The sequence below is a fragment of the Penicillium psychrosexuale genome (assembly GCF_028828465.1).
Source record: "Penicillium psychrosexuale strain IBT 29551 chromosome Unknown utg000003l, whole genome shotgun sequence".
Taxonomy (NCBI): Eukaryota; Fungi; Ascomycota; class Eurotiomycetes; order Eurotiales; family Aspergillaceae; genus Penicillium; species Penicillium psychrosexuale.
In genome coordinates, this window is record NW_026643188.1 from 2,450,737 (window position 1) to 2,476,476 (window position 25,740).

Sequence of the window (25,740 nt, forward strand, 5' to 3'; positions counted from 1 at the left end):
AACCTAAGTAGCGAAAACCTAAACATAACATCATTAGTGTCTCATCATTAGTGTCAAATCTCATCCTCACCTGATCTTCTTGTTACTCACCTTACTCACCAATTACTCGCACAATCAAATCCATCAAACCAAAATGTCCGCGATACTGTACTCGCTAGAAGCCGCCACCTGCGTTGCTATATGGGTGATACTATTGATAATGAGCGGCGCTGCTATAAGTAGCGCTAAGAGGAATACCAAGCCAATACGGTGCAGATATATTCAGAGCCACCGAATCATAAAATAAAGAATAAATTGGTGCAAACACAGAAAAAATGGCTCGATGATAAGGAACGTTTGCTTGATGAATCAAGGGCCATATTCAAGCGGGAAACATACTTGATAGAACGGCTTCAACTTCGAGAAGACCGAATGGCAAAGGGCGACATTGATGCTGCTGGACCAGATCCGAGTAGCACGGCGAGACATCTCTATGAGCTTCAGTTCAAGATTCGACAGAATTGGCGTGAGCTTGCGGACTTGCTGGATCGATATTGCGACTGAGGTCGGACTTGGAGGTTGACGGGGGATTACTGGATGATCGGAGTTGCTATTAAGAATGGGGTTCGAGACGGTGGTAGGAGCAATAAGTTGCTTCTGATTGCTCGGTTGATCTAGAGTAGAGTAGGTATTTGTTCTTTTAAGATTCCAAATTTGCTTCATTCAAATCGCTTGTTTCACCTGTTACTTCCCCTAAAGTATCTCAGCTGGAGGAGATTCAATACGACGCTGATGGTCTCCATCAAGTACACAGCAAATTGGAAATTATTTCGCCGCCTTTTAATCAACACATATGGCGCCATCTCTCCTAGAGCTGCAAGCTGCCAATCACCACTGGGAAGCCGGAATGCACAAAAGCGGACCATCTCCCAAGTATCGACTTGAATTACGAAACGTCGGCGGACCATGGCATGCTTCAGAAATATTATATTAAGTGAAAGTTCCCAATTCGCTAAATACAAGATGTACGTTCCCAAACTGCAAGGACTCATAGAAAAAATGCCCGACTATACGAATTCTTTTGTCCTCAAACCAAGTTACCGCGGAGTTCCTGCTCTCGTTCGATGGCCTCAAATAACGACTTGAAGTTACCGGCTCCGAAGCCTTCGAAGTTGTGTCGCTGGATAATCTCAATGAACACAGTGGGCCGATCCATCATGTGCTATTTGTTTAGTTAGTATAAATCCACGAATACTTGAGTCGTTAATTTCCACATACCTTGGTGAATAGCTGCAGCAGATAGCCACCCTCATCGAAATCAATCAAAATATCCAAGCTGCGGATGGTCTCGAAGCTTTCCTTGAGTACTATGCCAGACTGCTTCAAGCGGGCCTGCATATCTGCGTAATATGTCTCAGGTACCTTGATGAACTCGACACCACGTGCTTTGAGATTGGTAATGTCACGGATAATATCGTCGGTGTGAAGCGCAATATGCTGTACACCGGCACCGTTGTAGAAGTCAACGTATTCCTCGATCTGGGATTGCTTCTTGCCCTTTGCTGGCTCGTTGATGGGCATCTTGACGATCTCGTTGGGGGAGGCCATGACCACACTACTCAAAGCTGAGAATTCACTATAATTAGAAGGTTAATCATGGTTCTTGGAGGTCAGCTAAAATATATTATAACACTCACGTGCAGATTTCGTTGTCGTCGACGGACCAGAAACGGTGGAAGCCAAGGGCCTTCTCGTAGCTAACCAAGGGATTAGTAATTGAGGCCAAATAAAGCAATCTGGGCTTAACTTACTATTCACAGATCTTATCCATCTCATTCCAGTCCTGATTTCCAACACAGTGATCGATACGCTTGAGATGAACACCAGGCAAGAACTGCAAAATGGGATCCTCGTTACTAGTCTCAGCACGGTAGCCTGGCATGAAGATACCGCGGTACTCGCTGCGCTCAATAAGAGTATGGGTGGTCTGCCCGTAAGTCTGGATAGTAGCAGTCTTGACATGGCCACTCTTATCTTCAAGAACCTTAGGGTTAGAGACAGCCTTGGCGCCATTCTTCACGGCAGCAAAGAAGACAGCATCGACGTTGTCAACCTCAAAGGCAACATCTTTTACTGCATCACCGTGCTTCTCGAGGTGGTCATGGATCTCCTTTAGCTCGGCTTGTTCTTCGGAATTGAAACGGTCAATTTGGTCAAGGGACCGCAGAGGGGAGGTCAGGACGAAGGTGATATCGCCGTTGCGGATGACATGAGAGCAGATATTGCGGCTGCCAGTTTCAAGGCCCTTGTAGGCTATACGTTTGAAGCCCATGCGGGTGATGTAGTAGCTTGCGGCCTGCTTGGCATTGCCAACGTACCAGTGGACATGGTCGTAACCACGATAGCTGGCCACTGAAGATGCCTCGTCGACAACTGAGGGGGGAGGACTATTGGAAATAGCTGAAGGAGCCATTTTGCTGAATCTATTATGTTTGTATGATGGTGATATTGGTGGAAAACGTAGAAAGATGGTAGTACAAGATGAGAGGCGGGGAATTCGAGTTGAAGTTAAATATTCGGTTCCTTTGATTTCAAATAGCTGATCCTCCAGTAGCCGCAAGTCATCTCGGCAGATATCTTCTTCAGTCCACTTTTGTTACTTTACACTCGGACGCCTTGTCATAGCTCCCGGCCGCACGGCTATTTCAGGACCCTGAAATATCCGGAGATACCCGGGCCCGCTGAGATCATCGTTAATATCCGCCTGGAGATCGATTTCTTAGATTCACAATTCTTGAAAGATTTTATTTTGTTCTTCAATTATTGTGCATAGAACCGACTGCAGATTGAGCCTCACAATATCCCACAATTCCTCGCCTCAACCCCAAATCCCAAGATGACATCTATCGCAACTGCTCGCCCATCATTGACATCTAATGATTCGGCTGTCCTACAAGCTCTATTTGACGCCGAATCCTCCCCCTCATCGGGAGTAACCATTGATGCATCCCTTGCCTCATGGCCATCATCTCTGAACATCCCCGAAACAGACTTGGCATCGCTCAAGCATCGCGAAACAGACATCATCCGCAAGCTGCAATCAAACAAATCACCCAGTATAGAGACAGTCCAGTCGGCACTAAACGACTTCGACACTCTACTTACCCAGCATCCAACATATCCCTCCGCATACACAAACCGAGCACAAACACTCCGCCTGCTGGTCGATCTGATCTACGTCCCAGAAGCGGGTAGTGATCAAAGCACTTACACCGAGGCGGCCGATGCTGCCCTCTTTGCTCCTAAAACCTCCCAGCTTTGCTCCCGCATCTTCTCTGACCTAGGCCAAGCCATAACCTTTGCCACACCCGCCTCCCCGGCTGATGCGGTCTCAACAACCCAGGCACGGCTATTGGCTGATGCACACACGCATCGGGGATACCTGCTTCTCAAAGCGGCGCGCGTGAAGAAGGCTGGTTCTGGTGATGACGAGACAGGCCCAGAGCGTCTGCGTGGTCTTTCGGCTGATCAACTTGAAGAAATGGCCAGTCGGGATTTCTTCGTTGGGGGTCGCTATGGAAATAAGGTTGCGCAGCAGCTTTCTGTGCAGACGAATCCTTATGCTAAGATGTGCGGGGCTATTGTTAAAGAGGCGATGAGGAAGGAGCTTGAGGGGTGAAGATTATATAACATGAAGAAATAATTTAATTTGCGAACTTGTATCTGAAATCATGAAGCAATAATGAAAAACTATTTTGATAGATTTGATTGAGTGCTGGTATCTTGTTATGCTATAGAAATAAGAGGAGATGTGCATATTTCCTCATCGCAGTGCTCAGGCCCGAACCATAGCTTATGCCTTTTTGTTGGGGTTCACAAAGTGCCGCTTGAGAGGCTTCCAGCTGTGCTCGTTGTATTCTGGCTGCACCTTCTCGCAGGTCTTAAGACCCCACTCCGAGACGCCGACCATGTGAGTACTAACGATTGTCAGCAAATATGAAGTCTTGGAAATGATAGCGGAAATCGAACGAACCTTTCAAACATAAAAGCCATACTTCCGTCACCAACCTTTTGAGGCTTCAGTTCAGCATTGCTAGCTCCCTCAAAAGCACCCGAGTCCGGACCATGAGCGCTCATGACGTTGTGTAAACTAGCACCAGCCGGCCTGAAACCTCCACCGACCTTCGCATCGTAGTCACCAGAAATTAAACCCATGAACTCCGACATGGTGTTACGGTGATACCAAGGTGGGCGGAAAGTACCCTCTGCGACGAGCCAACGAGGAGGAAAGATAACAAAGTCAGCAACGGCGGTACCGACATGGTCCGACGGAGCTGTCAGCACAGTGAATATAGAAGGATCGGGGTGGTCGAATGAGATCGAACCGATAACATTGAATCGGCCGAGATCGTATTTGAAGGGGTAGTAGTTGCCGTGCCAGGCGACAATATCGAAGGGGGTGTGGTTCTGTCGCGCGGCGAAGAGCGTGTTGTTGAATTTGCTGTAAAGCTTGTACTCGCTTTCCTCTTCATCGTCGAAAGAGGCAACGGGGGCTTGGAAATCGCGTGCGTTGGCCAGGCAGTTAGATCCAATGGGGCCCAACTCCGGGAGCTGGTAGTGGCCCTGGTATAATTCACAGATGTATCCCCGGACAGGGCCGTCTGGGAGCGCCACTCGGTATCTGATGGAAGTGATTAGTTGTTGATCGTATAGAGGATATAGAAGACACCTACCTGACACCGCGAGGGATAACGCAGATTTCATTTGGTCGCAAAATAATGCGACCGAGCTCGGTCTGGATGTCCAGCACACCGTGCTGAGGCACGATTAGGAAGTCTCCGTCCGCGGAGTAGAAAGCTTCCTTGCCCATGTCCTTGCCCGCGGCATACATCAAAATGCCCAGTCCTTGCTTCTGGGTGGGGTCTCCGGACCCCGCAATCAGGTGAAGCCCATGTACCCAGTCAACCTTCTCATCTAGGTCGAAGGGGTTCCATCGCAGCTGGTTAGGGATGTGGTGAAGCTTATCGGTCTCGGTCGTCATCCTCGTATGATATGAGTCGGCATCCTCCGCGGTGAAGTTCTCATGAGCTGCTGCGGGTAGAATCCGATACACCCATGTCTGCTTATTCTCATGGCGGGGTGCAGTGAACGCCGTTCCCGAGAGCTTCTCGGCGTAGAGTCCATAGGGAGCTTTCTGCGGGGAATTTTGACCGATTGGCAGAGCTCCTTCGATGGCTTCCGTCCTATTTACTCATTAATTCTGTGTTCATTCATTTTCATCCGTGTTGACTGTGTATACATACTCGTGATACGAGTCGAAGCCCGTCTGGTACTTATAGGGATCAGGGTGGTTGAACTTAGTGACAGGCATATTGGCAGTGATTCGTGATGTTGGATGATACAGACCTTGTCTTTTCATATATTCCAGATCAACCGAGGGTCTCCTTTCAAAAGAAGCAATTAATGTGAGGTCACACCGTTCCGCGGAAATCTGACAATTCCCGCGATTATCCTCATTCCGCATCGGTTGAATGCGGGGGGAGCGGACCAGTTCCGCCCTACCTTCGAGGGGCTAAACATCATAGCCAGGTAGTTAAGGCCCGTCGCTTTCTCTTTCTTTGAACTTCTTCACACATTACATTCATCATGGCTTCGTGGTTTCAGATAACCAAGAACTCGCCGTTCTCGCTCGCCAACATCCCGTTCGGCATCATCTCAACACAATCCACATCTAAGGCAGCTGCGATTGCAATTGGTGACCATGCATTGAACTTGAGCACATTTGCTTCAGCTGGAGGCTTCTCACAGCTTCCAGCTATCGAGCAACACCTAGCTGTTTTCAGCCAGCCGACACTGAATGACTTCGCTGCGCTTGGTCGCCCTGTGCACCGACAAGTGCGCGAGTATCTACAAGACGTATTCCGCGCCGACACAAAGTTCCCACAGGTCCTCAAAGACAATGCCTCCCTCCAACAGTCAGCTCTGCTGCCCTTGTCTCAGGTCACCAATCATGTTCCTATGCAAATTGGCGACTATACCGACTTCTACGCTGGTCTGAATCACGCCTACAACATTGGTGTCCTTTTCCGTGGGCCGGCCAATGCGCTTCAGCCTAACTATAAGCACCTGCCCGTTGCCTACCACGGCCGTGCTTCATCAGTCGTGGCTTCAGGCACAGCCCTCCACCGTCCCCAGGGTCAGATCCTGGCGAACCCCGCCGCGGACCCCAAGGTGCCTACTTTCTCTCCTTGCAAGAAGCTCGACATCGAGCTGGAGCTTGCTTGCTTCATCAGCAAGCCCAATGATCTCGGCAAGCCTGTCCCAATCGATGAGGCCGAGGACCACATTTTCGGTCTGGTTCTCATGAACGACTGGTCCGCCCGTGACATTCAGGCCTGGGAATACGTCCCTCTGGGCCCCTTCAATGCGAAGAACTTCGGTACCACCATCACCCCCTGGGTGGTTCTGCTTGATGCGCTCGAGCCTTTCCGCGCTGCCGGTTTGGAGCCTGCAAACCGGGAGTCCCTGCTCCCCTACCTGCGTGAGAAGCGCGCCGAGAGTGCCTACGAGATCCCCCTCGATGTTGAGGTTACCAACCCCGGTGGTCAGCCCACTATTATCTCTAAGAGCAACGCTCGCAACCTGCTCTATTCTTTCCCTCAGATGGTTGCCCACCATACTATCACTGGCTGCAACTTGCGCACCGGTGACTTGTTGGGATCGGGTACTATCTCTGGTAAAGAGGCCAAGACTGAGGGTAGTTTCTTGGAACAGACTAACGGCAAGACTCCTCTTAAGCTGGCGGATGGCTCCGAGCGTATGTTCCTTGAGGATGGTGACACTGTTACTCTGCGCGGTATGGCTGGCACAGAAGGCAACTATGTCGGCTTTGGCGATTGTGTTGGCACTATCTTGCCTGCCATTTCCCTGCAGTAAATGACTTATATAAAAAATCGAATTCAAATTCAATGACCAATGTACGATGTTACATTTTTATTGTTTACTTCTACACTATAGACCTTGGAATGGATGGATGATCGCCCGCTATACTCTTGTCAAATGTCATTAAACGTCAGTACTAGCACGACGATGGGATATTCTAGTTCGGACTAGCTAACCCACTACTTACAATGCTCTCAACTATTCCTTAATACGAAACTCATCGGGGGTATCGCCCTGTGATCTCCAATGCCCCTTCTTAACCGCCTCTTCCATCTCCAAGTTCTTCACAATCTCATTCGTAACCGGAAACTGACCCAAGTCAACACCAAACCGCTGAGCTCCCCAGGCAGCAGGAATCAAGCACAAATCCGCAATGGTAATGGAATCTCCAACGCTAAACTTCCCCGCCGATTTCTTAACAACAGCTTCGTAAGCCCTAAAGCCATCCTCCATCAAATCCTTTGCCCAATCAGCACGTTCAGCCCCCAGCTGTCCAACCCGCTTGAGAATCCTCAAGTTCGTAACAGGTTGTATATCGCAGGAGATGATGTCCGCCAGCGTGCGCACAACCGCGCGGGTCTCTGGGTCCGAGGCCGGGGGGAGCAAGGCCGGCCCTTGCTCTGGGAAGGCTTCCTCGAGGTACTCAAGTGCAGCCAGAGACTGCGTGATTGTAATGGGTGCTTTTGAGTCGTGCTGGATTACTAGGGCTGGCACTGTTCCTGAGGGGTTGATGGCCAGATGGGTTGGGGAGGATTGCTCGCCCTTTAGGAGATTCACGTAGACGGGCGTGAAAGGAATCTGTTTCAAGTACAGGGCTATCCGGAGCCTGGCAGAGCAGGAGGAGCGGAAATAGGTGTGGAGAGTGACTGTGTCGGTCATTGTGGCTGAATGGTTGGTGATATTCGAACTATGAGATATTGGAGTAGCGATGAAGGTACGAAAAGAGCCTAGGGAGAAGGCCGTGTGTGCTTATAAGTCAAGCTACTCAATTTTAACTACCTGGGTGTTAAGTCACTTTCCCCAAGACGCGGATCTTGTGTGCCGTTACCTTGTCCAGGTGGACTCCCTCGAACATGTAGAGTATTGGGTGCGGAACATATTCCGTCATCTTGAAGCCGAGCTCAAGCGCTGTATTTTGTACATTTCGGCTATGCCTCTCGGGACATATCCAGGGTACATCGTACTTATAATGCACATGGTACTTCTAAATCGCATTGGAACCTCGCGGACTTGCAGCTTTGATATTCAGCATGGCATATATCTGCGATTTCTTCTCTTTATTGGCTCTTGACCGTCCAGCAGGGGGCAACAGCAACATCACCAATCAACTTCAGGATAAAGGACAATATGATTTTATTCGTGCAGTCTGTCCAAATAGACACCACACTATTTGTCTATGTTGTACGGAGTAGATTAATTATCGTCTCTAGTTAGTGTGAAAGGTCCGATCCTAATATGGACAGCTATGTGCGGGCCGGCCGACGGATATCGCCGGCTAATAATCCTGGCCCAACCGCATCACTTTGTCTCCTTGCAGTTATCCATAGCATCACCAAATATCCACAGAATCCACTTCAGCACCGAGACCCTGGTTAATCCGCCCAGGAACGGTTGACGATGGATGGTGTCAGGTCAGCCCGCCCGGACAAGCCGTATCAACGCACCTACAAGGCGTGTATCCCTTGCCGGCAACGGAAGGCCAAATGCGACCTAGGAACTGACCCAGGTGGTCTTCCGATCGGCCCACCATGTGCGCGCTGCAGAAGGGAACTAAGGGAGTGTGTGTTCCCCGAGAAACGGGCGTGGGAAAGATCCCGAAAACGAGGTGCGCTAGAATTGAATGCTTACCATATATAAATTGGCTGGTTTCTGAATGGTCAATCTCTAGCGCGATCACCAGAGAGCTATGAAACTGATCTATCACCCCGACACGCCACGCAACTTACGAAGTCGCCCGATAGTTCTATCCCCGTACAAGGACGGACACAGAACCTGCATCATACAAGCGACGTAGCTAACTCAACGCCCGAGACAAACTTTCAGAAGCCTACTGGCTTTCAGTCGGGATGGCCATATCATCGGGGTCAAGCGGGGTCTCATCATGGCTCTCTCGATCACCCTTCCGTAGGGCCTTCAAGGACTGACCAGTCCCCTTCTCATACATATGAAAATAACACGCACCGGGCGAATTCCACTCTCGCGAGCTCTATGATGCGCACTGTCGTTACAAGTGGAAATGATGCACTCAATATTCTCTTCGAAGCTGCAACTGCTCAAGAAGATCATAGTCCTGATACTGGCTCCGAACCACTAGCCGGGCCTCCATTGGCAGGTCCGAGTACTCAAGGTCGAACACCCGGAAACTACGATTCCGCGTTTGAGTCGGTGGCACGGATAATACGTCCCGTCAAGCTATCCGACGCTACACAAGACACTCTCAATGTCTGGGAGGCTTGTCGGTTTGTCAAGATGGGCTGGTTCACTGCTAGAGAGGCTGTTACTTTTGTTGATCTGTTAGTTCTCTCGCAAGCTCCATGTCTCTGCGAAATAACAGCTAACCCGATATAGGTTCTATAAGAATATGTCATGTTTGTCTCCGATTCTAACTGATTTTTACGCCAACCATCGATATCATTACTGGCTGATTAGTCGGGAGCCAGTGCTATGCTCCACCATTCTCATGATCTCTTCTCGCTACCACGTCCTTCCTGGAGCAGGGGGAGAGTCAAGGAATTTCTTTATCCATCACCGACTATGGTCACATTGCCAGAAATTGACGATGCGGTTAATATTCGGGCAAGAGAAGTCAACAAAATCCAAGGTGCGAAGTCTTGGTACTGTGGAGGCACTTCTGCTGATGTCAGAATGGCACCCTCGCGCTCTGCATTTTCCGCCCGAGACGGATGGCTGGGACGATGATTTGATCCCCGAAGCCCCCAGGACCCATGACAATGACGATTCAAATTCAGCACCTGGCAATCGCGGGGTGGAAGACATAATTGAGCCAGCACGCCGATCTGACCAAATGTCCTGGATGTTGCTTGGGTGTGCGCTCTCCCTCGGACACGAGCTGGGCATATTCGAGACAGAAGGAAGCAGCCCACCAGCCAACGAACCGGAATGGAGAGATCAGATGGCAATTCGTTGGCAGCGCGTGCAACGTCTGCTATACGTCTACATTAATCAATTGGCTTGGCGGATCGGATGCATGTCACCGATTCCTCAATCATTAACCCATGCTATACTAGGCGGGCGGAAGCCGCAAGGACTGAGTCCACCGGGCAGCACATGGTTGACGTTCATGGATTCGTGGATTGAGCTTACCAAGCTAGCAAAGTCTGTCACTGATATGTTCTTCCCCTCTGCCGCGTTTGCACGCCAGCAACTGCACAGCGGCCGATATGTCGGTCTTCTTGAACATTTCCGACCTCTCCTCAACCAGTGGAAAGACAAGTACCTGCAGCCCCAGGTACTTGATAAAGCATTCTACAACGATCTATTCATCGAATACCATTTCGTCCGCGTCTACACCCATTCAGTGGGAATGCAAGCAGTAGTGGAGCGTGCTGTCGCAGAGAATGACCCCAACAATTTTGACGGAGTGCGACCCATGACCATCGACTCAACAGACTACGAATACATCCAAGAGGTGATCGATGGATGTGGCCAGATCTTGCAGAAAGTCACCCATCTGGCCGAGGCAGGGGCGCTACGGTTCTCTCCAGTTCGAATAGTTCTTCGCATAACTAGTGCTTCGATATTCCTGATGAAAGCGCTCAGTCTGGGCACACGGCAGGCCAAGCTCCAGGAATCAATTGAAATATTAGAAAAGAGCATCAAAGCACTCAAGTCGAATGCTTTAGATGATGTGCATCTGAGCACGCGCTATGCCGCGCTGCTAGACATGCACGTATCGCGCTTGCGACGGAATCTGCTCGCATCGTCGAAAGTCGCGAAAAGTCGAGACGCTCCGCGAAGTTCACCCATGGGGCCCCCTCCTTGGCCGGAAACTGGTGACCGGTCAAATCCCATAAACACCCCTGTATTGCAGGGCCCACCACCGGATATGGGATTTATCCCGTCCTTGAATGATATTGGTGCAGATAACTGGCTTTCGCTGCCATTCGACCCATCGATGGCGCCGTTTGATATGACCCATGGATGTCAATTTCCGATGTATGAAGGTGGAGCATTAGACTTTATCTGGAATTTGCCATCTTGATATAGTCCGCTCTGTACACAGAGTATTCAATTAGATAGCTTTGTAAATAGCCCTGTATGGTCGCAATTACGCGATGTTGATAGATGATACCCCAGTTCGGACAATGTTACTCCGCTTTATATTTCCCCGCACCAAACACAACCAACTTCAGAAATCCAACCAGCGTAATTACCCAGCAAGATGTCGAAACCAGCGTCATTTAAACCTACCCTTATCATCCACGGCGGCGCCGGAAATATCCAACGCTCCAAACTCCCCCCAGACCTCTACGCCGCCCACCACGCATCGCTCCAATCCTATCTCCGCTCTACACACACCCTCCTCAAAAATGGCAGCACAGCTCTGGACGCTGCCGTCCACGCCGTCTCGCTCCTCGAAGACGACCCTCTCTTCAACTGCGGCCGCGGCAGCGTCTTCACAACAGCCGGCACAATCGAAATGGAAGCCTCAGTAATGGTCACATCCGTGCACCAATACGACGCAACACAACCAGGCGCAATCAAGCGCGGCGCGGGTGTGATGGGCGTCCGTAATGTGCGTCATCCAATCCGTCTCGCGCGCGAATCGCTTCTCAGATCGGGTGTCGCCGCCGATGGATCGCCTGTAAATGATGGAGGGAGTATGCATTCCCAGCTGATTGGTCCATATGTTGAGACTCTTGCTCGGGAGTGGGGACTGGAGTTTTGTCCCGATGAGTGGTTCTTCACGCAGAAGCGATGGGATGAGCATATGAGGGGCTTAAAGGGGGAGGAGGAGCCTGTTTCGCTGACTCAGGGGACTGTGGGTTGTGTCTGTCTTGATCAGTGGGGGAATCTGGCTGTTGCCACTAGTACCGGTGGTTTAACGAACAAGTTGCCCGGAAGAATTGGCGATACGCCTACCTTGGGGGCTGGGTTCTGGGCTGAAGCCTGGGATGAAATGGTGCCAGGTGCTGGTGAGGCAGCACAGGAAGATTCTTTGGTGGGTGGATTGCTACGCGATGCGAGGAATTGGCTGGGTGATTGCATGCCACCGTTCTTGCGAAATCAGACTATACCTATTTACTCGTCTCTTTCGGGTGATGATACCTCTCAGGTGGACTTGGGGTCCGAGAAGGCTTGTCATCCTTATCAGTCATCTGCTCAGTCCTCTCGTCGGCGGGCCATTGCGGTTTCTGGGACTGGAAATGGTGACTCGTTCCTTCGGGTTGCTGCTGCGCGCACGGCTGCTGCAATGCTACGGTTTTCTTCGCCCGGCAGCTTCCCTTCTGGCCTTGCAGATACAGTGACGGCTGTTTCTGGGCCTGGTGGTGAGCTTCAATGTTCCGCTGGCACCAGGTGGAATAAGACCGGTGAGGGCGAAGGAGGTGTTATAGGTATAGAGGCAGAGCTTGCTCCTGTAAATAGGGCATCGGATGCCAACCTACATCGGGGTAAGGTTGTATTTGACTTCAATTGTGGTGGTATGTGGCGTGCTTGGGTAGAGGAAGATGCTGCTGGCAAAGAAGTTGAGAGGATTATGGTCTTTCGAGAGAAATATCAATAGAATAGATTTCCTCCAGTTAGGGCTCATATGTTAATAGTATATCTTCTCTTTCCACGAGTATATGAAAACTACAAGAAGAACATACAGTAGACACGTAATTGCTTGCCGGTGTTCGTTGCATAAACTAAATGATGATTGAATGTCGGAAGTTATGATAATTGAGGCTATATATTTTCAAACCCACCCCGTGAATCTTTAACTCGCGGACTAGAAGTCTCAACAGAAGCGATTTACATGTAACGAACGTACTTATCTAAATTATTCATTGATTGCGGTCTTATGTCTTTCAATGGCCACATAGATTAGAGCGACTCGGTAGAGCTAAGAAACCTCAAAATTGGAAATAACCCAGTGCGCTATTCTTGGATGTCTGTGCTCGAGGGGATCTGGATTGATAATGAAATGTACCACTTAGCCTCATGCACCAGTACTAGCAAAGCAAAATATACACATGGCGGGTACATGCTTACCTGCTTCGCAGGAGCCGGAGGCGCTTTGCCTGCTCTTACATCGTCGCCAGACACCCGGAATCATTCATATATCCGAAGCCACATTTGCAAGTATCCCTGGTTAGACAGCCTGCAGCGCAATTCTAGAAAAGAGACAACAAGCAAAGATTAGACTTAGTTTCAAGAAAATTATAAATGCTGAATTAAGATATACCGGCTCTGGTTCGGGCCCTGTGATAGGCATCATAGGTGTATCAGGCACACTTCGTAAAAAGGAGTTGTTTGCGGGTATAGACAAAATGAATAAAGTGTGCCTGCCTTCAAGGACGAACATCTTTATAAAACTTCACAACTGCTCATTGTGACCGCCTCATTGTGACCATTGTAAGCGGGGTATTTCACCCTGGTTGTGCTTATCTGCATGCTACCTTTCCTTTTTGACTCATTCGTACATAGATGGCGTTGTGCTAAAATTTAGTCTGACACGTGGATAAATGAGGGATTGCGCTATACTCCACATCAAGGTCTGAGGAGTTATACCTTTTCTTGAGGACCAATCAATAAATGAGGCAACGGCCGGGTACTGGCTGCACTATATCCTATAGCCTCAGCCACGTAACCAGTCGGCGGCAATTCCTAAATTAACGTGGTTGCAAAGTTGGTGCCCTAGGTATGTAGTCAGACTACTCGTGTAGAAATAAGTTTGTCATAGACGAAGAGGTCAAGCACCCACCTTAACACATTTCGATAATCCATTCTCTCATGTCTATAAATCACTGATCATGACCACCCTAAATATCTCTGTGTGGACCCAGGCAGTAGATGTAAGTCTATGAAGTTTTGAGACTGTTCTTTGCACCTCGCCGAGTGGAAGGATAGTATTTGACTAACAAGTCATAAGTTATACAATACGACTCTAACAAAAGATCCCAAGAAGAAGATTGATGTGAATGCAGGATGGGGGACTGATATTCACACTCTTTCAAGTGTTGATCAGCTCATTGACTTTGCCCGTGACACAAAGGAATGTGCCGAACAGAAAAAATGGAAATTTTCGAGCCGAGTTGACGAGATACTACTCTGGTTCAATCGAAATGCGTCTGGTATTTTTCATCCTGATATTTTATGTATGAAGATATGCTAAGTTCTACCTGCTAGTGGTGGACGTACTGATCCAACACCAGCCACACATAACAGCCCTAGTATGGGGTGGCATCCGAAGCTTGCTTTCTGTCCGTTTTACCATATGTACACATGGAAAGGTTATGGCAAGTCTAACTTGGTTTGTTCAAGCTTTACAGGTCGCCATTAGAGAGATCGAAATCTCAGACAAAATAGGCTCGAGCCTTCTTGACCTATTGAAGCATATAGGGCGCTGGGAAACCTATCTTCAGCTGTGGCCAGCTAGTCCGCGTCTCTCAACGGCTTTGGTCCAGCTCCTAGCACAAATCATCAACTTCCCTGTCCGAGCAAGCATATACCACCAGATACCTCCACATAGTGAGTTGTAGCCATTTCTTCCTTCGGCACCTGGAAGCATAATTTAAGCATAATTAGGCTAATCAGCTTGCATGCCAATGATAGAGCGATATGCGAAAGCTGCGTTCACATTTTTCAATGAGAAAGTAGAAAATATTGGCAGAGAACGCAGAAAAAGAAGCATTGCTCCCTTCACAAATTGGTATGCGTCAGAATTCCGGTGAGATTTTGTTTCTAACCACATATCGAACTAGAGCAACGAAAACAGATCGCTCGTGTTTCGGCAAACTCTAAAACGCAAGTGCGCATTAGTGAAGGTAAGCCACGAGATAATGAATTATCTGAATGACACGGTCCACCCTGTCCTTCAAGGCCAAATGCGCGTCCTACGGAACATCAATCTCAAGTGTGAAAACCTCACCGTAATGTCGAAGAATACCCAAAACAGTGAGTATCCTCCCAATGGGTGACAGATTACCTGACTTTTGAAGACCAGGAATCTGTAATGGTGGCGTTGACATCCTACCTGGAAGACGCTCAAGGTAACTATATTACCGCACAATGCTGAATAATTGGCAGGAGCTGATTCTGAATTCAGCCCACGAGATCCAAAATCGACAGAAAGCTGCAATCAGATGGATTCGATCAGGTTCCTCGCCAACTCCAAATCTTTCTCATTGGGAAAAGGATACGTGTGAATGGATCACTACCCACAAAGTGTTCCTGGATTGGAAAGCTGGCGATTATCAAACCCCATTGTGGATTCATGGGATACCTGGTAGGTCGTTATTTGTAAACTAGAATTGAACCTCCGAATACTGAACAAACCTTCTCGTCCCTAGGGTGTGGAAAAAGTGTCCTAGCCAGCTACCTAATGCATAATGGCTTCAACCCTGCCGACACACCAGGGGGCGTCTTCGGCTATTTTTTCCAGAAGTCCCAGGATTCTTCTACGCCTTCAGATATGGTATGCTCCATTGTTACGGACATTCTGACATCTCCCGCTCTGAGGAAATCAAAAAGGCTCTTTGAGGCCATATCAAGCATCGAATGCCTGATGGACCGATACACTAAAGGGACTGATTGTTCTCTGGATATTACTTGGCGGATACTGGAATCCTTGATGGCTAAAAGCCCAGGAGTTTCACTTATTGTGGATGGAATTGATGAGTGCGCTGAGAATGCAGATGTGAAGAAGCTGCTACAGCATCTCGGCAAGATGGCCCAAACGACCGATGCTCGAATTATTGTCTGTTCCCGATACTCCAAACACATCGAGCAATCATTGGGCTCTCGTGCCGTCATATATATTGAGCCCGATCATGTTGCTGGTGATATCCAATCCTTCGTCACAGCTGAAATCGACCGAACAAGGCGGTTGGCCGGGATCAAAGACAGGCTGTTGGCCAAGTGCGCCATTCATTCCCAGGGAATGTTTTTATGGGCACGGCTGATGCTAGATGCCGTAAAGGCGGCACCCGATGTCAAGACCCAGTTACAGATCATGGAAAGCTTCCCACCGGGGCTTGACTCGGTTTATGCTCAATTTATCAACAAGACAGGCCATAGGCTCGATAGCGCCCATCTAGACATTCGCCGGCAATTTTTCACTTTGATTGCAGGAGGCTTGCAATTTCTGGCCATCGACGACATTGGTACAGCAATATGTTTAGATGTTTTCCATTTGTGCAAAGATAAAAATCGTGCACTTTTCGACATTGAAACCGAACTGGGCAATCTTTGCGGCCCTCTTGTGGTCACAACAGACGGAACTGCTCGATTAATCCATGCCTCAGTCAAGGATTACTTGATTAAATTCGAAAAGCCAACTTCCTTGTCCATCAATCTTGATGCTGCCACCACAAATCAATTCATGGTCACTCGATGTTTGTGTATGCTGATGCTGCCTGAATTTAACAGTCGCTCGCTCATTTCTGATTTACTTCAGCAAAGTATGTACAAGTACAGCGAGGCTGTGGACTCTGACATTGGTGTAGAATCTCCATCTACATTACAGGGCTTCTACAAATATGCAGCTCTCAATTGGCATTCACATCTGGTCGCCCTATCCCAGCCGCCCTTGCACATCCTGAAGCTTATGGCCAAATTTTTCAAGAGTCGCCAGTTTGTTACATGGGCCGAAAGCCTCTTCTTACTGCGGGGAGGGCTTCACGGTGCTCCAGCTATGGATGTTGCCAGCTACTTGAACTCCTGGCTTGCTCTCCAGCCACCGTCATCGAGAGAAATTGTGCCGATGAATGATTATGTTGAGTCAGCATACGGCCAGCTGGTCGAGGATAGCAAAATGTCAGAAGAATTTCCTTTAGCGATCGCCTTCCTCCGTTCCAGATTGGCAGAGTATTGTGCTTGGACAGCAAACCTAAGCGATAGTGCTTTCAATCTGTTGATAACTGCGGCAAAAGGCCTTGAAGACCAGCTGGGACCACATCAGATGACTCTAATGGCCTTGGATGCTCTGGCGACAGGTAAGAGCTTGATACTAGTGTGGAGTCAAAGCCGAGAACGGTATTTCTAAACTTTCTTCTTCAAGGTACTTTGGTTCGCGGACTCAATGAACAAGCGGCCCAGTCAATTATTTTCTGGAGGCGTTTCCCTTGTCCCAGGATCATATTGACGCCCGATGCACCCGGCCCTCCTAAAATAAATCAGCTTAATATTTGTAGAAGTTTCTCTGTCGAACTTACCTGGGTTGACCAGAATAGCTCCTCCATATCTGGGGTCCGTTACCGATACCACAGCAGGGAGTTTAATTATTGCAAGGGCAACCTTCTCTTCGCCATTATTTGTGCTGTTCCAATCCATCGGTACCTCGAGGCGGGCGCATTGGTAGCTATCGAAGCACGGAGTATATGACAGTTTTTCCGACGGGGTGATCTAACGACAATGTGGAATGAGCAATAATTTGTTAATCCAGCGACGAACAAGCCATACCAATCCCCAAGGAGACACATGGGATCTGTCGTCCATTAAGCCACCTAACTGTGGAGTGTCAGGTAAAAAGTCATGATTAACCGTCCGATAAAACCATGCAAGTAGCCAAGGTAAACCAAAAAACGAACAACCCAGGAGGATCATGGGCCATTTTCTCTGGCCTCGAAGATAGATGGGATATTGTGGTCGTACATCGTTGGGTGTTTGTTTTCCCATATTTGCAGTGGCAATGTGCAAATATAAGTGTTCATAACCCCCCTCGCAACAACAACACAGCTGGTTGAGGTTATTTGAACCCGTGGAACCCCGTGGGGCGATGTTGCGGCTCCACATGTATTGGCATTTACCACGTGACCAAGCACTGGCTGCTGCCTCAGGTATCAACTCGAGCTTCTAGTCGTGTTTTAATATGCATATTTGTACTTTCTTGATACGTATATGCTTGGTATAACACTCCACATAAATACAGATTCGGGCTAATTATATACAAAAACACTCCGGTAGCTCGCCTTGAACGATGTAAAGACGAAACCACCCAGAATACCAGCGATATACTGCAAGAATCACAAAGCCAACAAGCACATCTGATTCAGATCTACCATCCCTCCAACGGCGTAAGCAAAGCAAGCACCCCGTCTTTAGGGGAAACAGTGGCGCTTTCCCGAATCTCCAATTTAGCATCAGGATATTTGAGCTCCATGTGGAACCGACCGACAACAGCAGCAATCAAGCAAGCAAGCTCGGACTTCGCAAAGCCCTGCCCAATGCAACTCCGTGGACCATGCAGGAAAGTCAAAAAGGCATAATTACTGACCGCGCCGCCGGTATTAGCCTTACCGGGACCCATAAAGCGGTCCGGGTTGAATTCGTTCGCATCTGGTCCCCACAGCTCTTCCATCCGGTTCAGGATTTGCGGAGCAATGATCAATACCGTATCCTTGGGAATGTGCGTGTCGGCAAGAGTTGTGTCACGGACCGCTTTGCGTATGGTTAACGGAACAGAGGGGTGGAAGCGGAGGACCTCGTTGCACACTGCGTTTAGGTAGGGCAGGTTATCAACCGCGGCTGCAGAGATTGGAGTTGGATCGTCGAGGGAGGGAAGATTGGCGCGGATTTCATCTCGCAGACGAGTTTGGACGTTGGGGTTCTTGCAGAGTGCGTAGACGGCCCACTGTAGCGCTGTGGCAGTTGTCTCGTGGCCTGCACCTAAGAAGGTCATGGATTGGTCGACAAGGTTTTCTTCGTCGAAGGTGCCGCTACTTAGTGCGACGGAGATAATGTCAATGCCGGTTTCGGGTTTGGGGTCTTCCATCTTTGCCTTCTTCTGTCGGATCATCTGACGTGCGACGTTGCGGATGATCTCGCCACTCTGCTTGATATCCTTGTTGTGTTTCGTCGGTAATGAGTGGGCCCACGATGGATTACCGAATAGCACACATGTTACAAAAATGATTTTCATAATGAGCGGTGGCGAGGACATGATTTTGCGGTAGGATTGGTTGAGGGTGTTCTCAGGATCACGAAGAGAGTCGAAATCATGGTCCATACCGGCGACGCCGATGATGTCCAGGGTTGCTCTACTGGCCCAGTTACTGATTTGGACAGTTTTGTCGTTATTGCCATCGGCCTTTCTGCTCCGAAGGTCATCCTCAATCATCTTCACCATTTCTACACTCTTGGCCCAGAAGACTGGGTAGAGGTTCTTGATGTGGCGATAGGCAAAGGCTGGCATAAGATTCTTGCGTTGCGTCTAGTACATTGTAAGTTTGAGTCCATGGAAGCGGGATTTCGGGGGCCAGATTTACCTTGTGCTCTTCACCTTCAGCAAGTAGAATTCCATCACCTGTGATACGCCGCAAGCTCTTCCGAACCAATTCTGGTTTTTCAAAGTCGTACACTTTCGTAACAAGAAGCTCGCCCAATGATTTTGGGCTTGTCAAAATCACTCTTTCGACATTTCCGACAATATAGTACCGCAAGAGATCTTGATTGGGTCTGCCTTTGGCCCACTCCCGTAGCTGCGGAAACGGGGTCTCAAGCAAGAAACTTGGAGAATTGCCGGTGAGCCAACTTCGACCCTAGATAGCATTAGACAAATTGACAATTCCATATGAAAAGGGGCTGGCCTACCGGAGGTGAATAAATGTGTTTCAATGGAGTGAAGTAATCAGGATATAAGACAAGCCGATAAACAATCCTCGACACAGTAATAATCCCAAAAATGACAGCGACCGTCACAACCCTGGAATTGAAGATAGCATACTCCGGTTTGAAGTAGATCCCGGCGGCGAGGCCAAGATAGAGAATGGGGAGGCTGTCGCTGATGCGTTCCATTGCTAGATTTCTTTCGGGGGATCCGGGATAAACGGATATTGTGACTTGACGGCTCAAATCACATATATAGAGAGTAATAGATGATATCTTACTGGATATCCAACACTGCTTTGGTTTTGATTAGGTGTCCAGTAGCCAGTGAAGAGCCCCGTGTGGGGTTTAGACGAAACGACAAAGTGCTCGGCTCTCGTTGGCTCCGGCTAGATCTGAATCCTATACGGAGTACAGTCTTAGAGATAGCAACGAACGCGCGTAGGTGACCTCTGCACAGCTGAAATGAGTTTGATTCGAGAAATTCCACGAGAGATGATACAGTATGGCTTTGAGATGGTTGCCTGGAGTGGGACATACGAGAAACACGGGAACAGATAGAACCTAAACGAAAACGACAGCAATTACTACTTGGGTATGTTATAGCTCAAAAATAGAAAGAGAAACCGATGATATACCGACTATACAAATATCATATGTACCGGATAATGCCTGGAACTTGAACCCTTTCCCTTTCCGATTTAGTGCTTACCTCTTACCGCTTTTTGATCACTGAGTAAAACAGAGCACGTCTCTGAGTAGTTATCCTGACTTGATCACGAGCTATTATATAATCAACTGATCTGCTTAGTTAACGTAATTCACAAGCGAGTGGCCACTACAAGCGAGTGGGCTTACAGCTGATCGAATGTTAGAATGGGACCGCTAATTTAGCGTGAAGGAAAATATATTAATCCGTGTTAATCCGCGTTTCGACCATCTATCTGCTCAGAGGGGTCTTAGCGAATGTCGAGATCTCTCTTTATACTAGGATGTCTTCATAGCTTATAATAGACGTTCATAAAGACCCCGTGATCATTATTTACAGTATTATCTTTACCACTAAATCCTATCTTCTTCTGTACTAGGGTATTATAACCCCTAAAAGAATCCCGACATTCGCTGATGTCTGACATTCGCCGAGCTCTCGGAATTCGGATTAATACATGTTCCTCTGGGCCAAGAGGCGCTAAAAATTAGCGGTCCCATTCTAACATTCGACCAGCTGTCGGTCGTTGTTTTAGTTCTGTAAGCTCCCGCCTTAGGGTACCTTACATAAGCATGACGTCAATGTTGCCAACGCTCCTTCCTTCTACCTACAACTTCTCAACGATCCTTCCCGAAGCTACAACCTCGACGTTTCACGATTTTCGTTGCCTCCTTCCCACCTGTCTTCACCATGTCGTGCTTTTCGTGTCCAACTTCATCGCCTCAACAACCTGGTTCCCCCACTTCCCATCTCCCTGAAGCTGATCACGATGAAATAAACAAGTCTTTACGCCCCATCCAAGTCTCTGCAGCGAACATCCCAACTGCTGTGCGTGTCTATTCAACCATCCAAAGCCTCATCCAACGCGAACGAATCAATACCCCTGATCTACTCGTCATTACCCAGCTAAAGCCACATGTCGGTACACAACTATGGCAGAAATTTGAACAACTCGAATCACCGGCACTCCGAAAGTCCTTTGATCCTAATACTGGAACCTTTATGATCAAAATGCCTACACCGCTACATAATTGTGCCCTAAAATGGTTCCAAGACGCACGAGACAAGTGGATAGAAGCCGGGCTTCTGACGACAGCCGAGAAGAGAATGATGAATGCCCAAGTCGCGGATACGATCACACTCACACGGGGCGTCTACGCTAATTGTCTGAAAGAACCTGATGTACATGTGAACGTCCATGGTCTCAATCTTCCCACGCTCTGCTTCGAAATCGGATATAGCGAATCAAAACCCCTTCTTGAAAGTGAGATGCGAAGACTACTGATCGGAGGCCAGGGTGATATTACTGCTGTGATATTGATTAAGTGGTACAAGAGACGAGCCGGTGTTGCTGGTACGATTGAACTTTGGCGACTGGACAACAACGGTAATCCACTCAAAGAACAGGATGAAGCCATTTTCCCGGTACCTTCCTCTCCTCAACCGCCCATTAAAGTCACACGGAAAATGTTGTTCGGAAATGCTCTTTTACCGGGACGTCCACCACTTGATATTTTTTCATTCTCACTTGATGATTTACGCATGGAGGCGCAAATTGCTATGGCTAAACAGTCCCTTCTTCCTCTTTGAACGGTGGATACGGCGTTTACTTCTCTTACTTTTATTCCTAATCCAATCGCTCTTGTTCCTTTCTGGATAGATGATATAGAACTTCCGCCATTCCTTATAGTTCAAAATGTAGTGTGACGAAAGCAGTGAACTTTCTAGAAGAAATAGGGCCGATTTTTCACCCAGCCTCAGCGAGTCTTTTTAGCAATGGCAGACTTAGGTCTCCCCTGAGTAGGAATAGCCAACTCCTCATAGTATGGCAGGTCCCATGAATTCTGTTCGCGCAAAACCCATTGCGCAACTGCATCAATGCCTAGCAACGCAGGTGCGGATCCGCAAACCGCAGATCCGATCTCGAAGATCGCGACGCTGATGACTAGGTACCACGCAGATGCTCAAAATTGCACAAGCCACTTCCTCTTTCGGGTGCCTCTTGAGCGCAACGAATCCAGGGCACCAAAGTACTAGAGCCCGTTTGGAGTGCTTGGAATATTCGCCCGAGAATTTGGGGTATTTTGATTTGGGGGAGAGATCCTGTCTTTTGCTCACCTCAGACAATATCTTCCACTAGGCAGGGGTATAGTTACAATAGCGCCCGACATCGCCTTCCATGCCGTAAACATAGAGATGCTCTTTCAAACCCTAATCACATGATCCTCCAAATCCAGATATGGTTACGCCCGTACTTAGATCATGTTTCGGTTTTCAACGGTAAAATTCAAACGGACGAGAGCTGTAATGTTATGTATTATTACTGATCCAAAAATAACCACGCCCGCCTTGTTGTCGTCCCGACTCAAGCGTCCCAACCCAGGCAAGAATCAACCCCTAAACCGTTGCAAAATGGCGCGAAACGTGAATCCCTGACAGCATAAGATGATTGTACATATGATAAGCAGCAAGAACAGACTCACTATGTGAAGGGGTCGAGCCGACTGCATGGGTTGGACGACTTTTCCCCTAGACCAAAAGGTCAACTCAAATTGAATGCTCATTAGCATTCAATAGCCCACGCTCTTATATAGTTTCGTTCTGTAACACGGTAGCCTTTCTTGGCAGATTTTTACTAGGTAAAGCCTAGTAGGAAGGACGGGCATTAGCCCGTGACACACTACATTACGAGTGGCCAAGCTGGCAAAGTATAGTAAGCGTTCTATCACTAACATACGTAAGAACATGCGGTTGTTCGGCAGTCCCAATTCTCCTACAATCCCTTCTGGCCTACCACCAAGCATCACTCCTGTGATGCTGGACGCCCTTTGTGACCACCTCGCTGAAATACCCGGCCTATATATCGAAGAGATGGCTAAGTTCATATAGGATGAATTCAATAATGTGCTCTTTCTCGGGCTGGCTGGACTAAAAAGACTGCCCGGCAGAAAGCCAAAGAATAGAACCCTTCACTACGAGATTTCTACTAGTATAAACTATCCGAGTTTCGTTTGTACCACCTTATTTTCGTTAATGAATCCGGATGTGATAAACGGGTAGGACATAGGCCGACTGGTTGGTCACCACTAGGCATGGCACCAGTATAGGTATCTAAATTTTCATCGGGGCCAAGGCTATAAGATACTGCCAGCATATACTCAAGATGGTATCCTTTTATCTCGTATTTTTAAAGGTTTTATAGTTATTATTATTGTCCACAAACGTCAAAAATAAAGCTATTCCTAGATTACCTTACCAATTCGTCCCATCTATATATAAATGTAAATTCGTCCTATCTATATACAAATGCAAATTCATCTGGTCTTCCCGTAACATACCGATTTGTCTATAAACGTCAAAAATGAAGCTATTCCCAGATTACCTGACCAATTCATCTAGTCTTCCCGCAACATGCCGATTCGTCCACAAACGTCAAAAATGAAGCTATTCCCAGATTACCTTACCAATTCGTCCCATCTATATACAAATGTAAATTCGTCCCATCTGTATACAAATGCAAATTCATCTAGTCTTCCTGTAACATACCGATTTGTCCACAAATGTCAAAAATGAAGCTATTCCGAGATTACCTGACCAATTTATCTGATCTGTATATAAATGCTAATATATCTAATTGATTTGTTTGCTCAATTGGTCTGATCAATTTGTTTGCTTAATTTGTTTGCGTAATTGGTCTAATCAATTGGTTTCATCTGAAATTCAACTATGGGTTTATACGGCATTTCGGTAAGCTGCAGAGTTTTCACCCTAACAATCTGCAGGCTTTGGTCCCAACTCCTTCGTATAATTACACCACAACTAGCAATAAATTACGGTCGCTTTGGACAATGTCGATGTGATGTCAATACACAGATGCCCGTCACATATTCGAAGTTATAAGTCGCATACCCTGCCAACCTAACAAAGGCGATATTATTATAGGACGAAGAATGGGAATATATTATTAAATCGAAACTCAAAACATCACCAAAAAGCAAATTCTCACTCAGACGTCCTTCGACCCTATGATTCTATCAAATTCACCAACCGTATGCTGCCAAACCTTCTGCGCCATCCCCTCCGCGCGAAGTCCAGCCAACAACTTCACAACCTTAGGACCAGCGTGCTCTCCATTCCAGTGAATAGTGTAAACACCACTCCCAACCTTCCCATCCGTCCCACTGGCAACCTCAACCTCCTCCGACAAGGGCACACCAGCGGAATTCCCCGCGGCATCCAAGCAGACACGGGGAGGATACTTAGCACTCGTCGCAAAGAAAAGATGTCTCTCCCCGGACTCCCGAATCGGGATGTAAACCAAAGGCCCGATAACCATGAGCACGACATTCATAAGCCAGGTCAGAAAAGTATTGGACTCGCGCCCAATGCCCGTCTTGACTGCGCCAGGGTAATCGATAATAAATGACACTTCTGGCGCTTGCTCGGCCAGTGTTTCCAAAGCCATATCAGTCATGGACACCACATGTCCACGTAGCTTCAGCATTGACATCGTCCTTCCTTGGAAGTCAGTCACGTCGATGGGACCTTCATGGCCGCCGGCGAGAACGCTGACTACGCGCCGTAGGCCCGTTGCTTGTTTGAGATTGGGGAGGAGGTTGATGATGAATCGTGTTCGAGCGTAGTATGCAGCTGCACCCAGGATGTGGAGGCCTTCGGATGTATCTGTTTGCATATTATGAGCAATAATGTCTTTTTTTATTTTTATTTTCTTGTAAGGGATGTGGGGATGTCCTGCCTACCTTCTCCGGAACGAATAGTTCCACAGCTGAGGAAGAGGATGTTGATACTCTTTTCTTTGTTTTGAAGCTCGCGACAGACCTTGTCGACGTTCCGAATCAAACTGACGTCCGCTTTGATGAAGGTAAATTCTCCCTCCGGGTTCAGCTGTCGGCATTCGGCTGTGATGCGGGCTGCGGCTTCTTGCGACCGGCCGATGAAGTATGCGCGGGGCGATCGTGCTGAGCGGGCGAACTCTTTTAAGGCTGCTTCGCCGATGCCGCTTGTTGCGCCTACGAAGACTGCCACGAGGCCTGCTGGGAGTGTGTCGGCGATGTGGGCATTTGAGGACTGGACGTCTGGTAGAGAGACCATTTTGGATGCTGTGAACTGACACAGGAAATTCTAGCTTCTATCGATTATGGAGGTTAAACGAGGGTATGATCCATGTATTTATACTCCGTATGTAGAGATATTTCTCGTATTGCGCTGTGTTCTATATTCGGTACATCTATAGGCCGTCTCGGTCGGAGGACGGACTTAGCCACACGAGGCGGAGGAATGAAATCCCCCGGGAATTTATCCTTATGAGAATAAAGTTT

The 25,740-nt window shown here is 48.1% G+C and overlaps 13 protein-coding genes across 13 annotated transcripts; 7 read left to right on the forward strand and 6 right to left on the reverse strand.

Annotated features, from left to right (window-relative positions):
• Window positions 1-133: 133 nt before the first annotated feature.
• On the forward strand, window positions 134-543 carry N7518_004846 (uncharacterized protein; the record flags this gene model as incomplete). The annotated part of the gene is made up of 2 exons (XM_057185773.1): window positions 134-184; window positions 232-543. 2 exons carry the CDS (start codon window positions 134-136, stop codon window positions 541-543), a joined length of 363 nt encoding a protein of 120 aa, XP_057042543.1.
• A 523-nt stretch (window positions 544-1,066) lies between these two features.
• Window positions 1,067-2,452, reverse strand: N7518_004847 (4-hydroxyphenylpyruvate dioxygenase family protein; the record flags this gene model as incomplete). Its single annotated transcript, XM_057185774.1, has 4 exons — window positions 1,067-1,201; window positions 1,258-1,615; window positions 1,677-1,736; window positions 1,791-2,452. The coding sequence occupies 4 exons, from the start codon at window positions 2,450-2,452 to the stop codon at window positions 1,067-1,069; spliced, it is 1,215 nt and encodes a 404-aa protein (XP_057042544.1).
• Window positions 2,453-2,875: 423 nt separating this feature from the next.
• Window positions 2,876-3,658, forward strand: hmgX (the record flags this gene model as incomplete). Its single annotated transcript, XM_057185775.1, has 1 exon — window positions 2,876-3,658. One exon carries the CDS (start codon window positions 2,876-2,878, stop codon window positions 3,656-3,658), a length of 783 nt encoding a protein of 260 aa, XP_057042545.1.
• Window positions 3,659-3,832: 174 nt separating this feature from the next.
• Window positions 3,833-5,350, reverse strand: hmgA (putative homogentisate 1,2-dioxygenase (HmgA); the record flags this gene model as incomplete). The annotated part of the gene is made up of 4 exons (XM_057185776.1): window positions 3,833-3,956; window positions 4,013-4,660; window positions 4,713-5,222; window positions 5,283-5,350. The coding sequence occupies 4 exons, from the start codon at window positions 5,348-5,350 to the stop codon at window positions 3,833-3,835; spliced, it is 1,350 nt and encodes a 449-aa protein (XP_057042546.1).
• Window positions 5,351-5,625: 275 nt separating this feature from the next.
• On the forward strand, window positions 5,626-6,915 carry fahA (fumarylacetoacetate hydrolase FahA; the record flags this gene model as incomplete). The annotated part of the gene is made up of 1 exon (XM_057185777.1): window positions 5,626-6,915. The coding sequence occupies one exon, from the start codon at window positions 5,626-5,628 to the stop codon at window positions 6,913-6,915; it is 1,290 nt and encodes a 429-aa protein (XP_057042547.1).
• Window positions 6,916-7,119: 204 nt separating this feature from the next.
• On the reverse strand, window positions 7,120-7,800 carry maiA (maleylacetoacetate isomerase MaiA; the record flags this gene model as incomplete). The annotated part of the gene is made up of 1 exon (XM_057185778.1): window positions 7,120-7,800. The coding sequence occupies one exon, from the start codon at window positions 7,798-7,800 to the stop codon at window positions 7,120-7,122; it is 681 nt and encodes a 226-aa protein (XP_057042548.1).
• Window positions 7,801-8,538: 738 nt separating this feature from the next.
• Window positions 8,539-11,143, forward strand: N7518_004852 (transcriptional regulator family TF; the record flags this gene model as incomplete). The annotated part of the gene is made up of 3 exons (XM_057185779.1): window positions 8,539-8,746; window positions 8,810-9,434; window positions 9,490-11,143. 3 exons carry the CDS (start codon window positions 8,539-8,541, stop codon window positions 11,141-11,143), a joined length of 2,487 nt encoding a protein of 828 aa, XP_057042549.1.
• A 180-nt stretch (window positions 11,144-11,323) lies between these two features.
• N7518_004853 (isoaspartyl peptidase/L-asparaginase) lies at window positions 11,324-12,667 on the forward strand (the record flags this gene model as incomplete). Its single annotated transcript, XM_057185780.1, has 1 exon — window positions 11,324-12,667. One exon carries the CDS (start codon window positions 11,324-11,326, stop codon window positions 12,665-12,667), a length of 1,344 nt encoding a protein of 447 aa, XP_057042550.1.
• Window positions 12,668-14,972: 2,305 nt separating this feature from the next.
• Window positions 14,973-17,131, forward strand: N7518_004854 (Tetratricopeptide-like helical; the record flags this gene model as incomplete). Its single annotated transcript, XM_057185781.1, has 4 exons — window positions 14,973-15,042; window positions 15,087-15,137; window positions 15,194-15,373; window positions 15,438-17,131. 4 exons carry the CDS (start codon window positions 14,973-14,975, stop codon window positions 17,129-17,131), a joined length of 1,995 nt encoding a protein of 664 aa, XP_057042551.1.
• A 10-nt stretch (window positions 17,132-17,141) lies between these two features.
• Window positions 17,142-17,418, reverse strand: N7518_004855 (uncharacterized protein; the record flags this gene model as incomplete). Its single annotated transcript, XM_057185782.1, has 2 exons — window positions 17,142-17,251; window positions 17,301-17,418. The coding sequence occupies 2 exons, from the start codon at window positions 17,416-17,418 to the stop codon at window positions 17,142-17,144; spliced, it is 228 nt and encodes a 75-aa protein (XP_057042552.1).
• Window positions 17,419-18,142: 724 nt separating this feature from the next.
• Window positions 18,143-19,881, reverse strand: N7518_004856 (cytochrome P450; the record flags this gene model as incomplete). The annotated part of the gene is made up of 3 exons (XM_057185783.1): window positions 18,143-19,297; window positions 19,353-19,625; window positions 19,678-19,881. The coding sequence occupies 3 exons, from the start codon at window positions 19,879-19,881 to the stop codon at window positions 18,143-18,145; spliced, it is 1,632 nt and encodes a 543-aa protein (XP_057042553.1).
• Window positions 19,882-21,091: 1,210 nt separating this feature from the next.
• On the forward strand, window positions 21,092-21,991 carry N7518_004857 (uncharacterized protein; the record flags this gene model as incomplete). Its single annotated transcript, XM_057185784.1, has 1 exon — window positions 21,092-21,991. One exon carries the CDS (start codon window positions 21,092-21,094, stop codon window positions 21,989-21,991), a length of 900 nt encoding a protein of 299 aa, XP_057042554.1.
• A 2,416-nt stretch (window positions 21,992-24,407) lies between these two features.
• Window positions 24,408-25,513, reverse strand: N7518_004858 (uncharacterized protein; the record flags this gene model as incomplete). The annotated part of the gene is made up of 2 exons (XM_057185785.1): window positions 24,408-25,084; window positions 25,162-25,513. 2 exons carry the CDS (start codon window positions 25,511-25,513, stop codon window positions 24,408-24,410), a joined length of 1,029 nt encoding a protein of 342 aa, XP_057042555.1.
• Window positions 25,514-25,740: the final 227 nt, after the last annotated feature.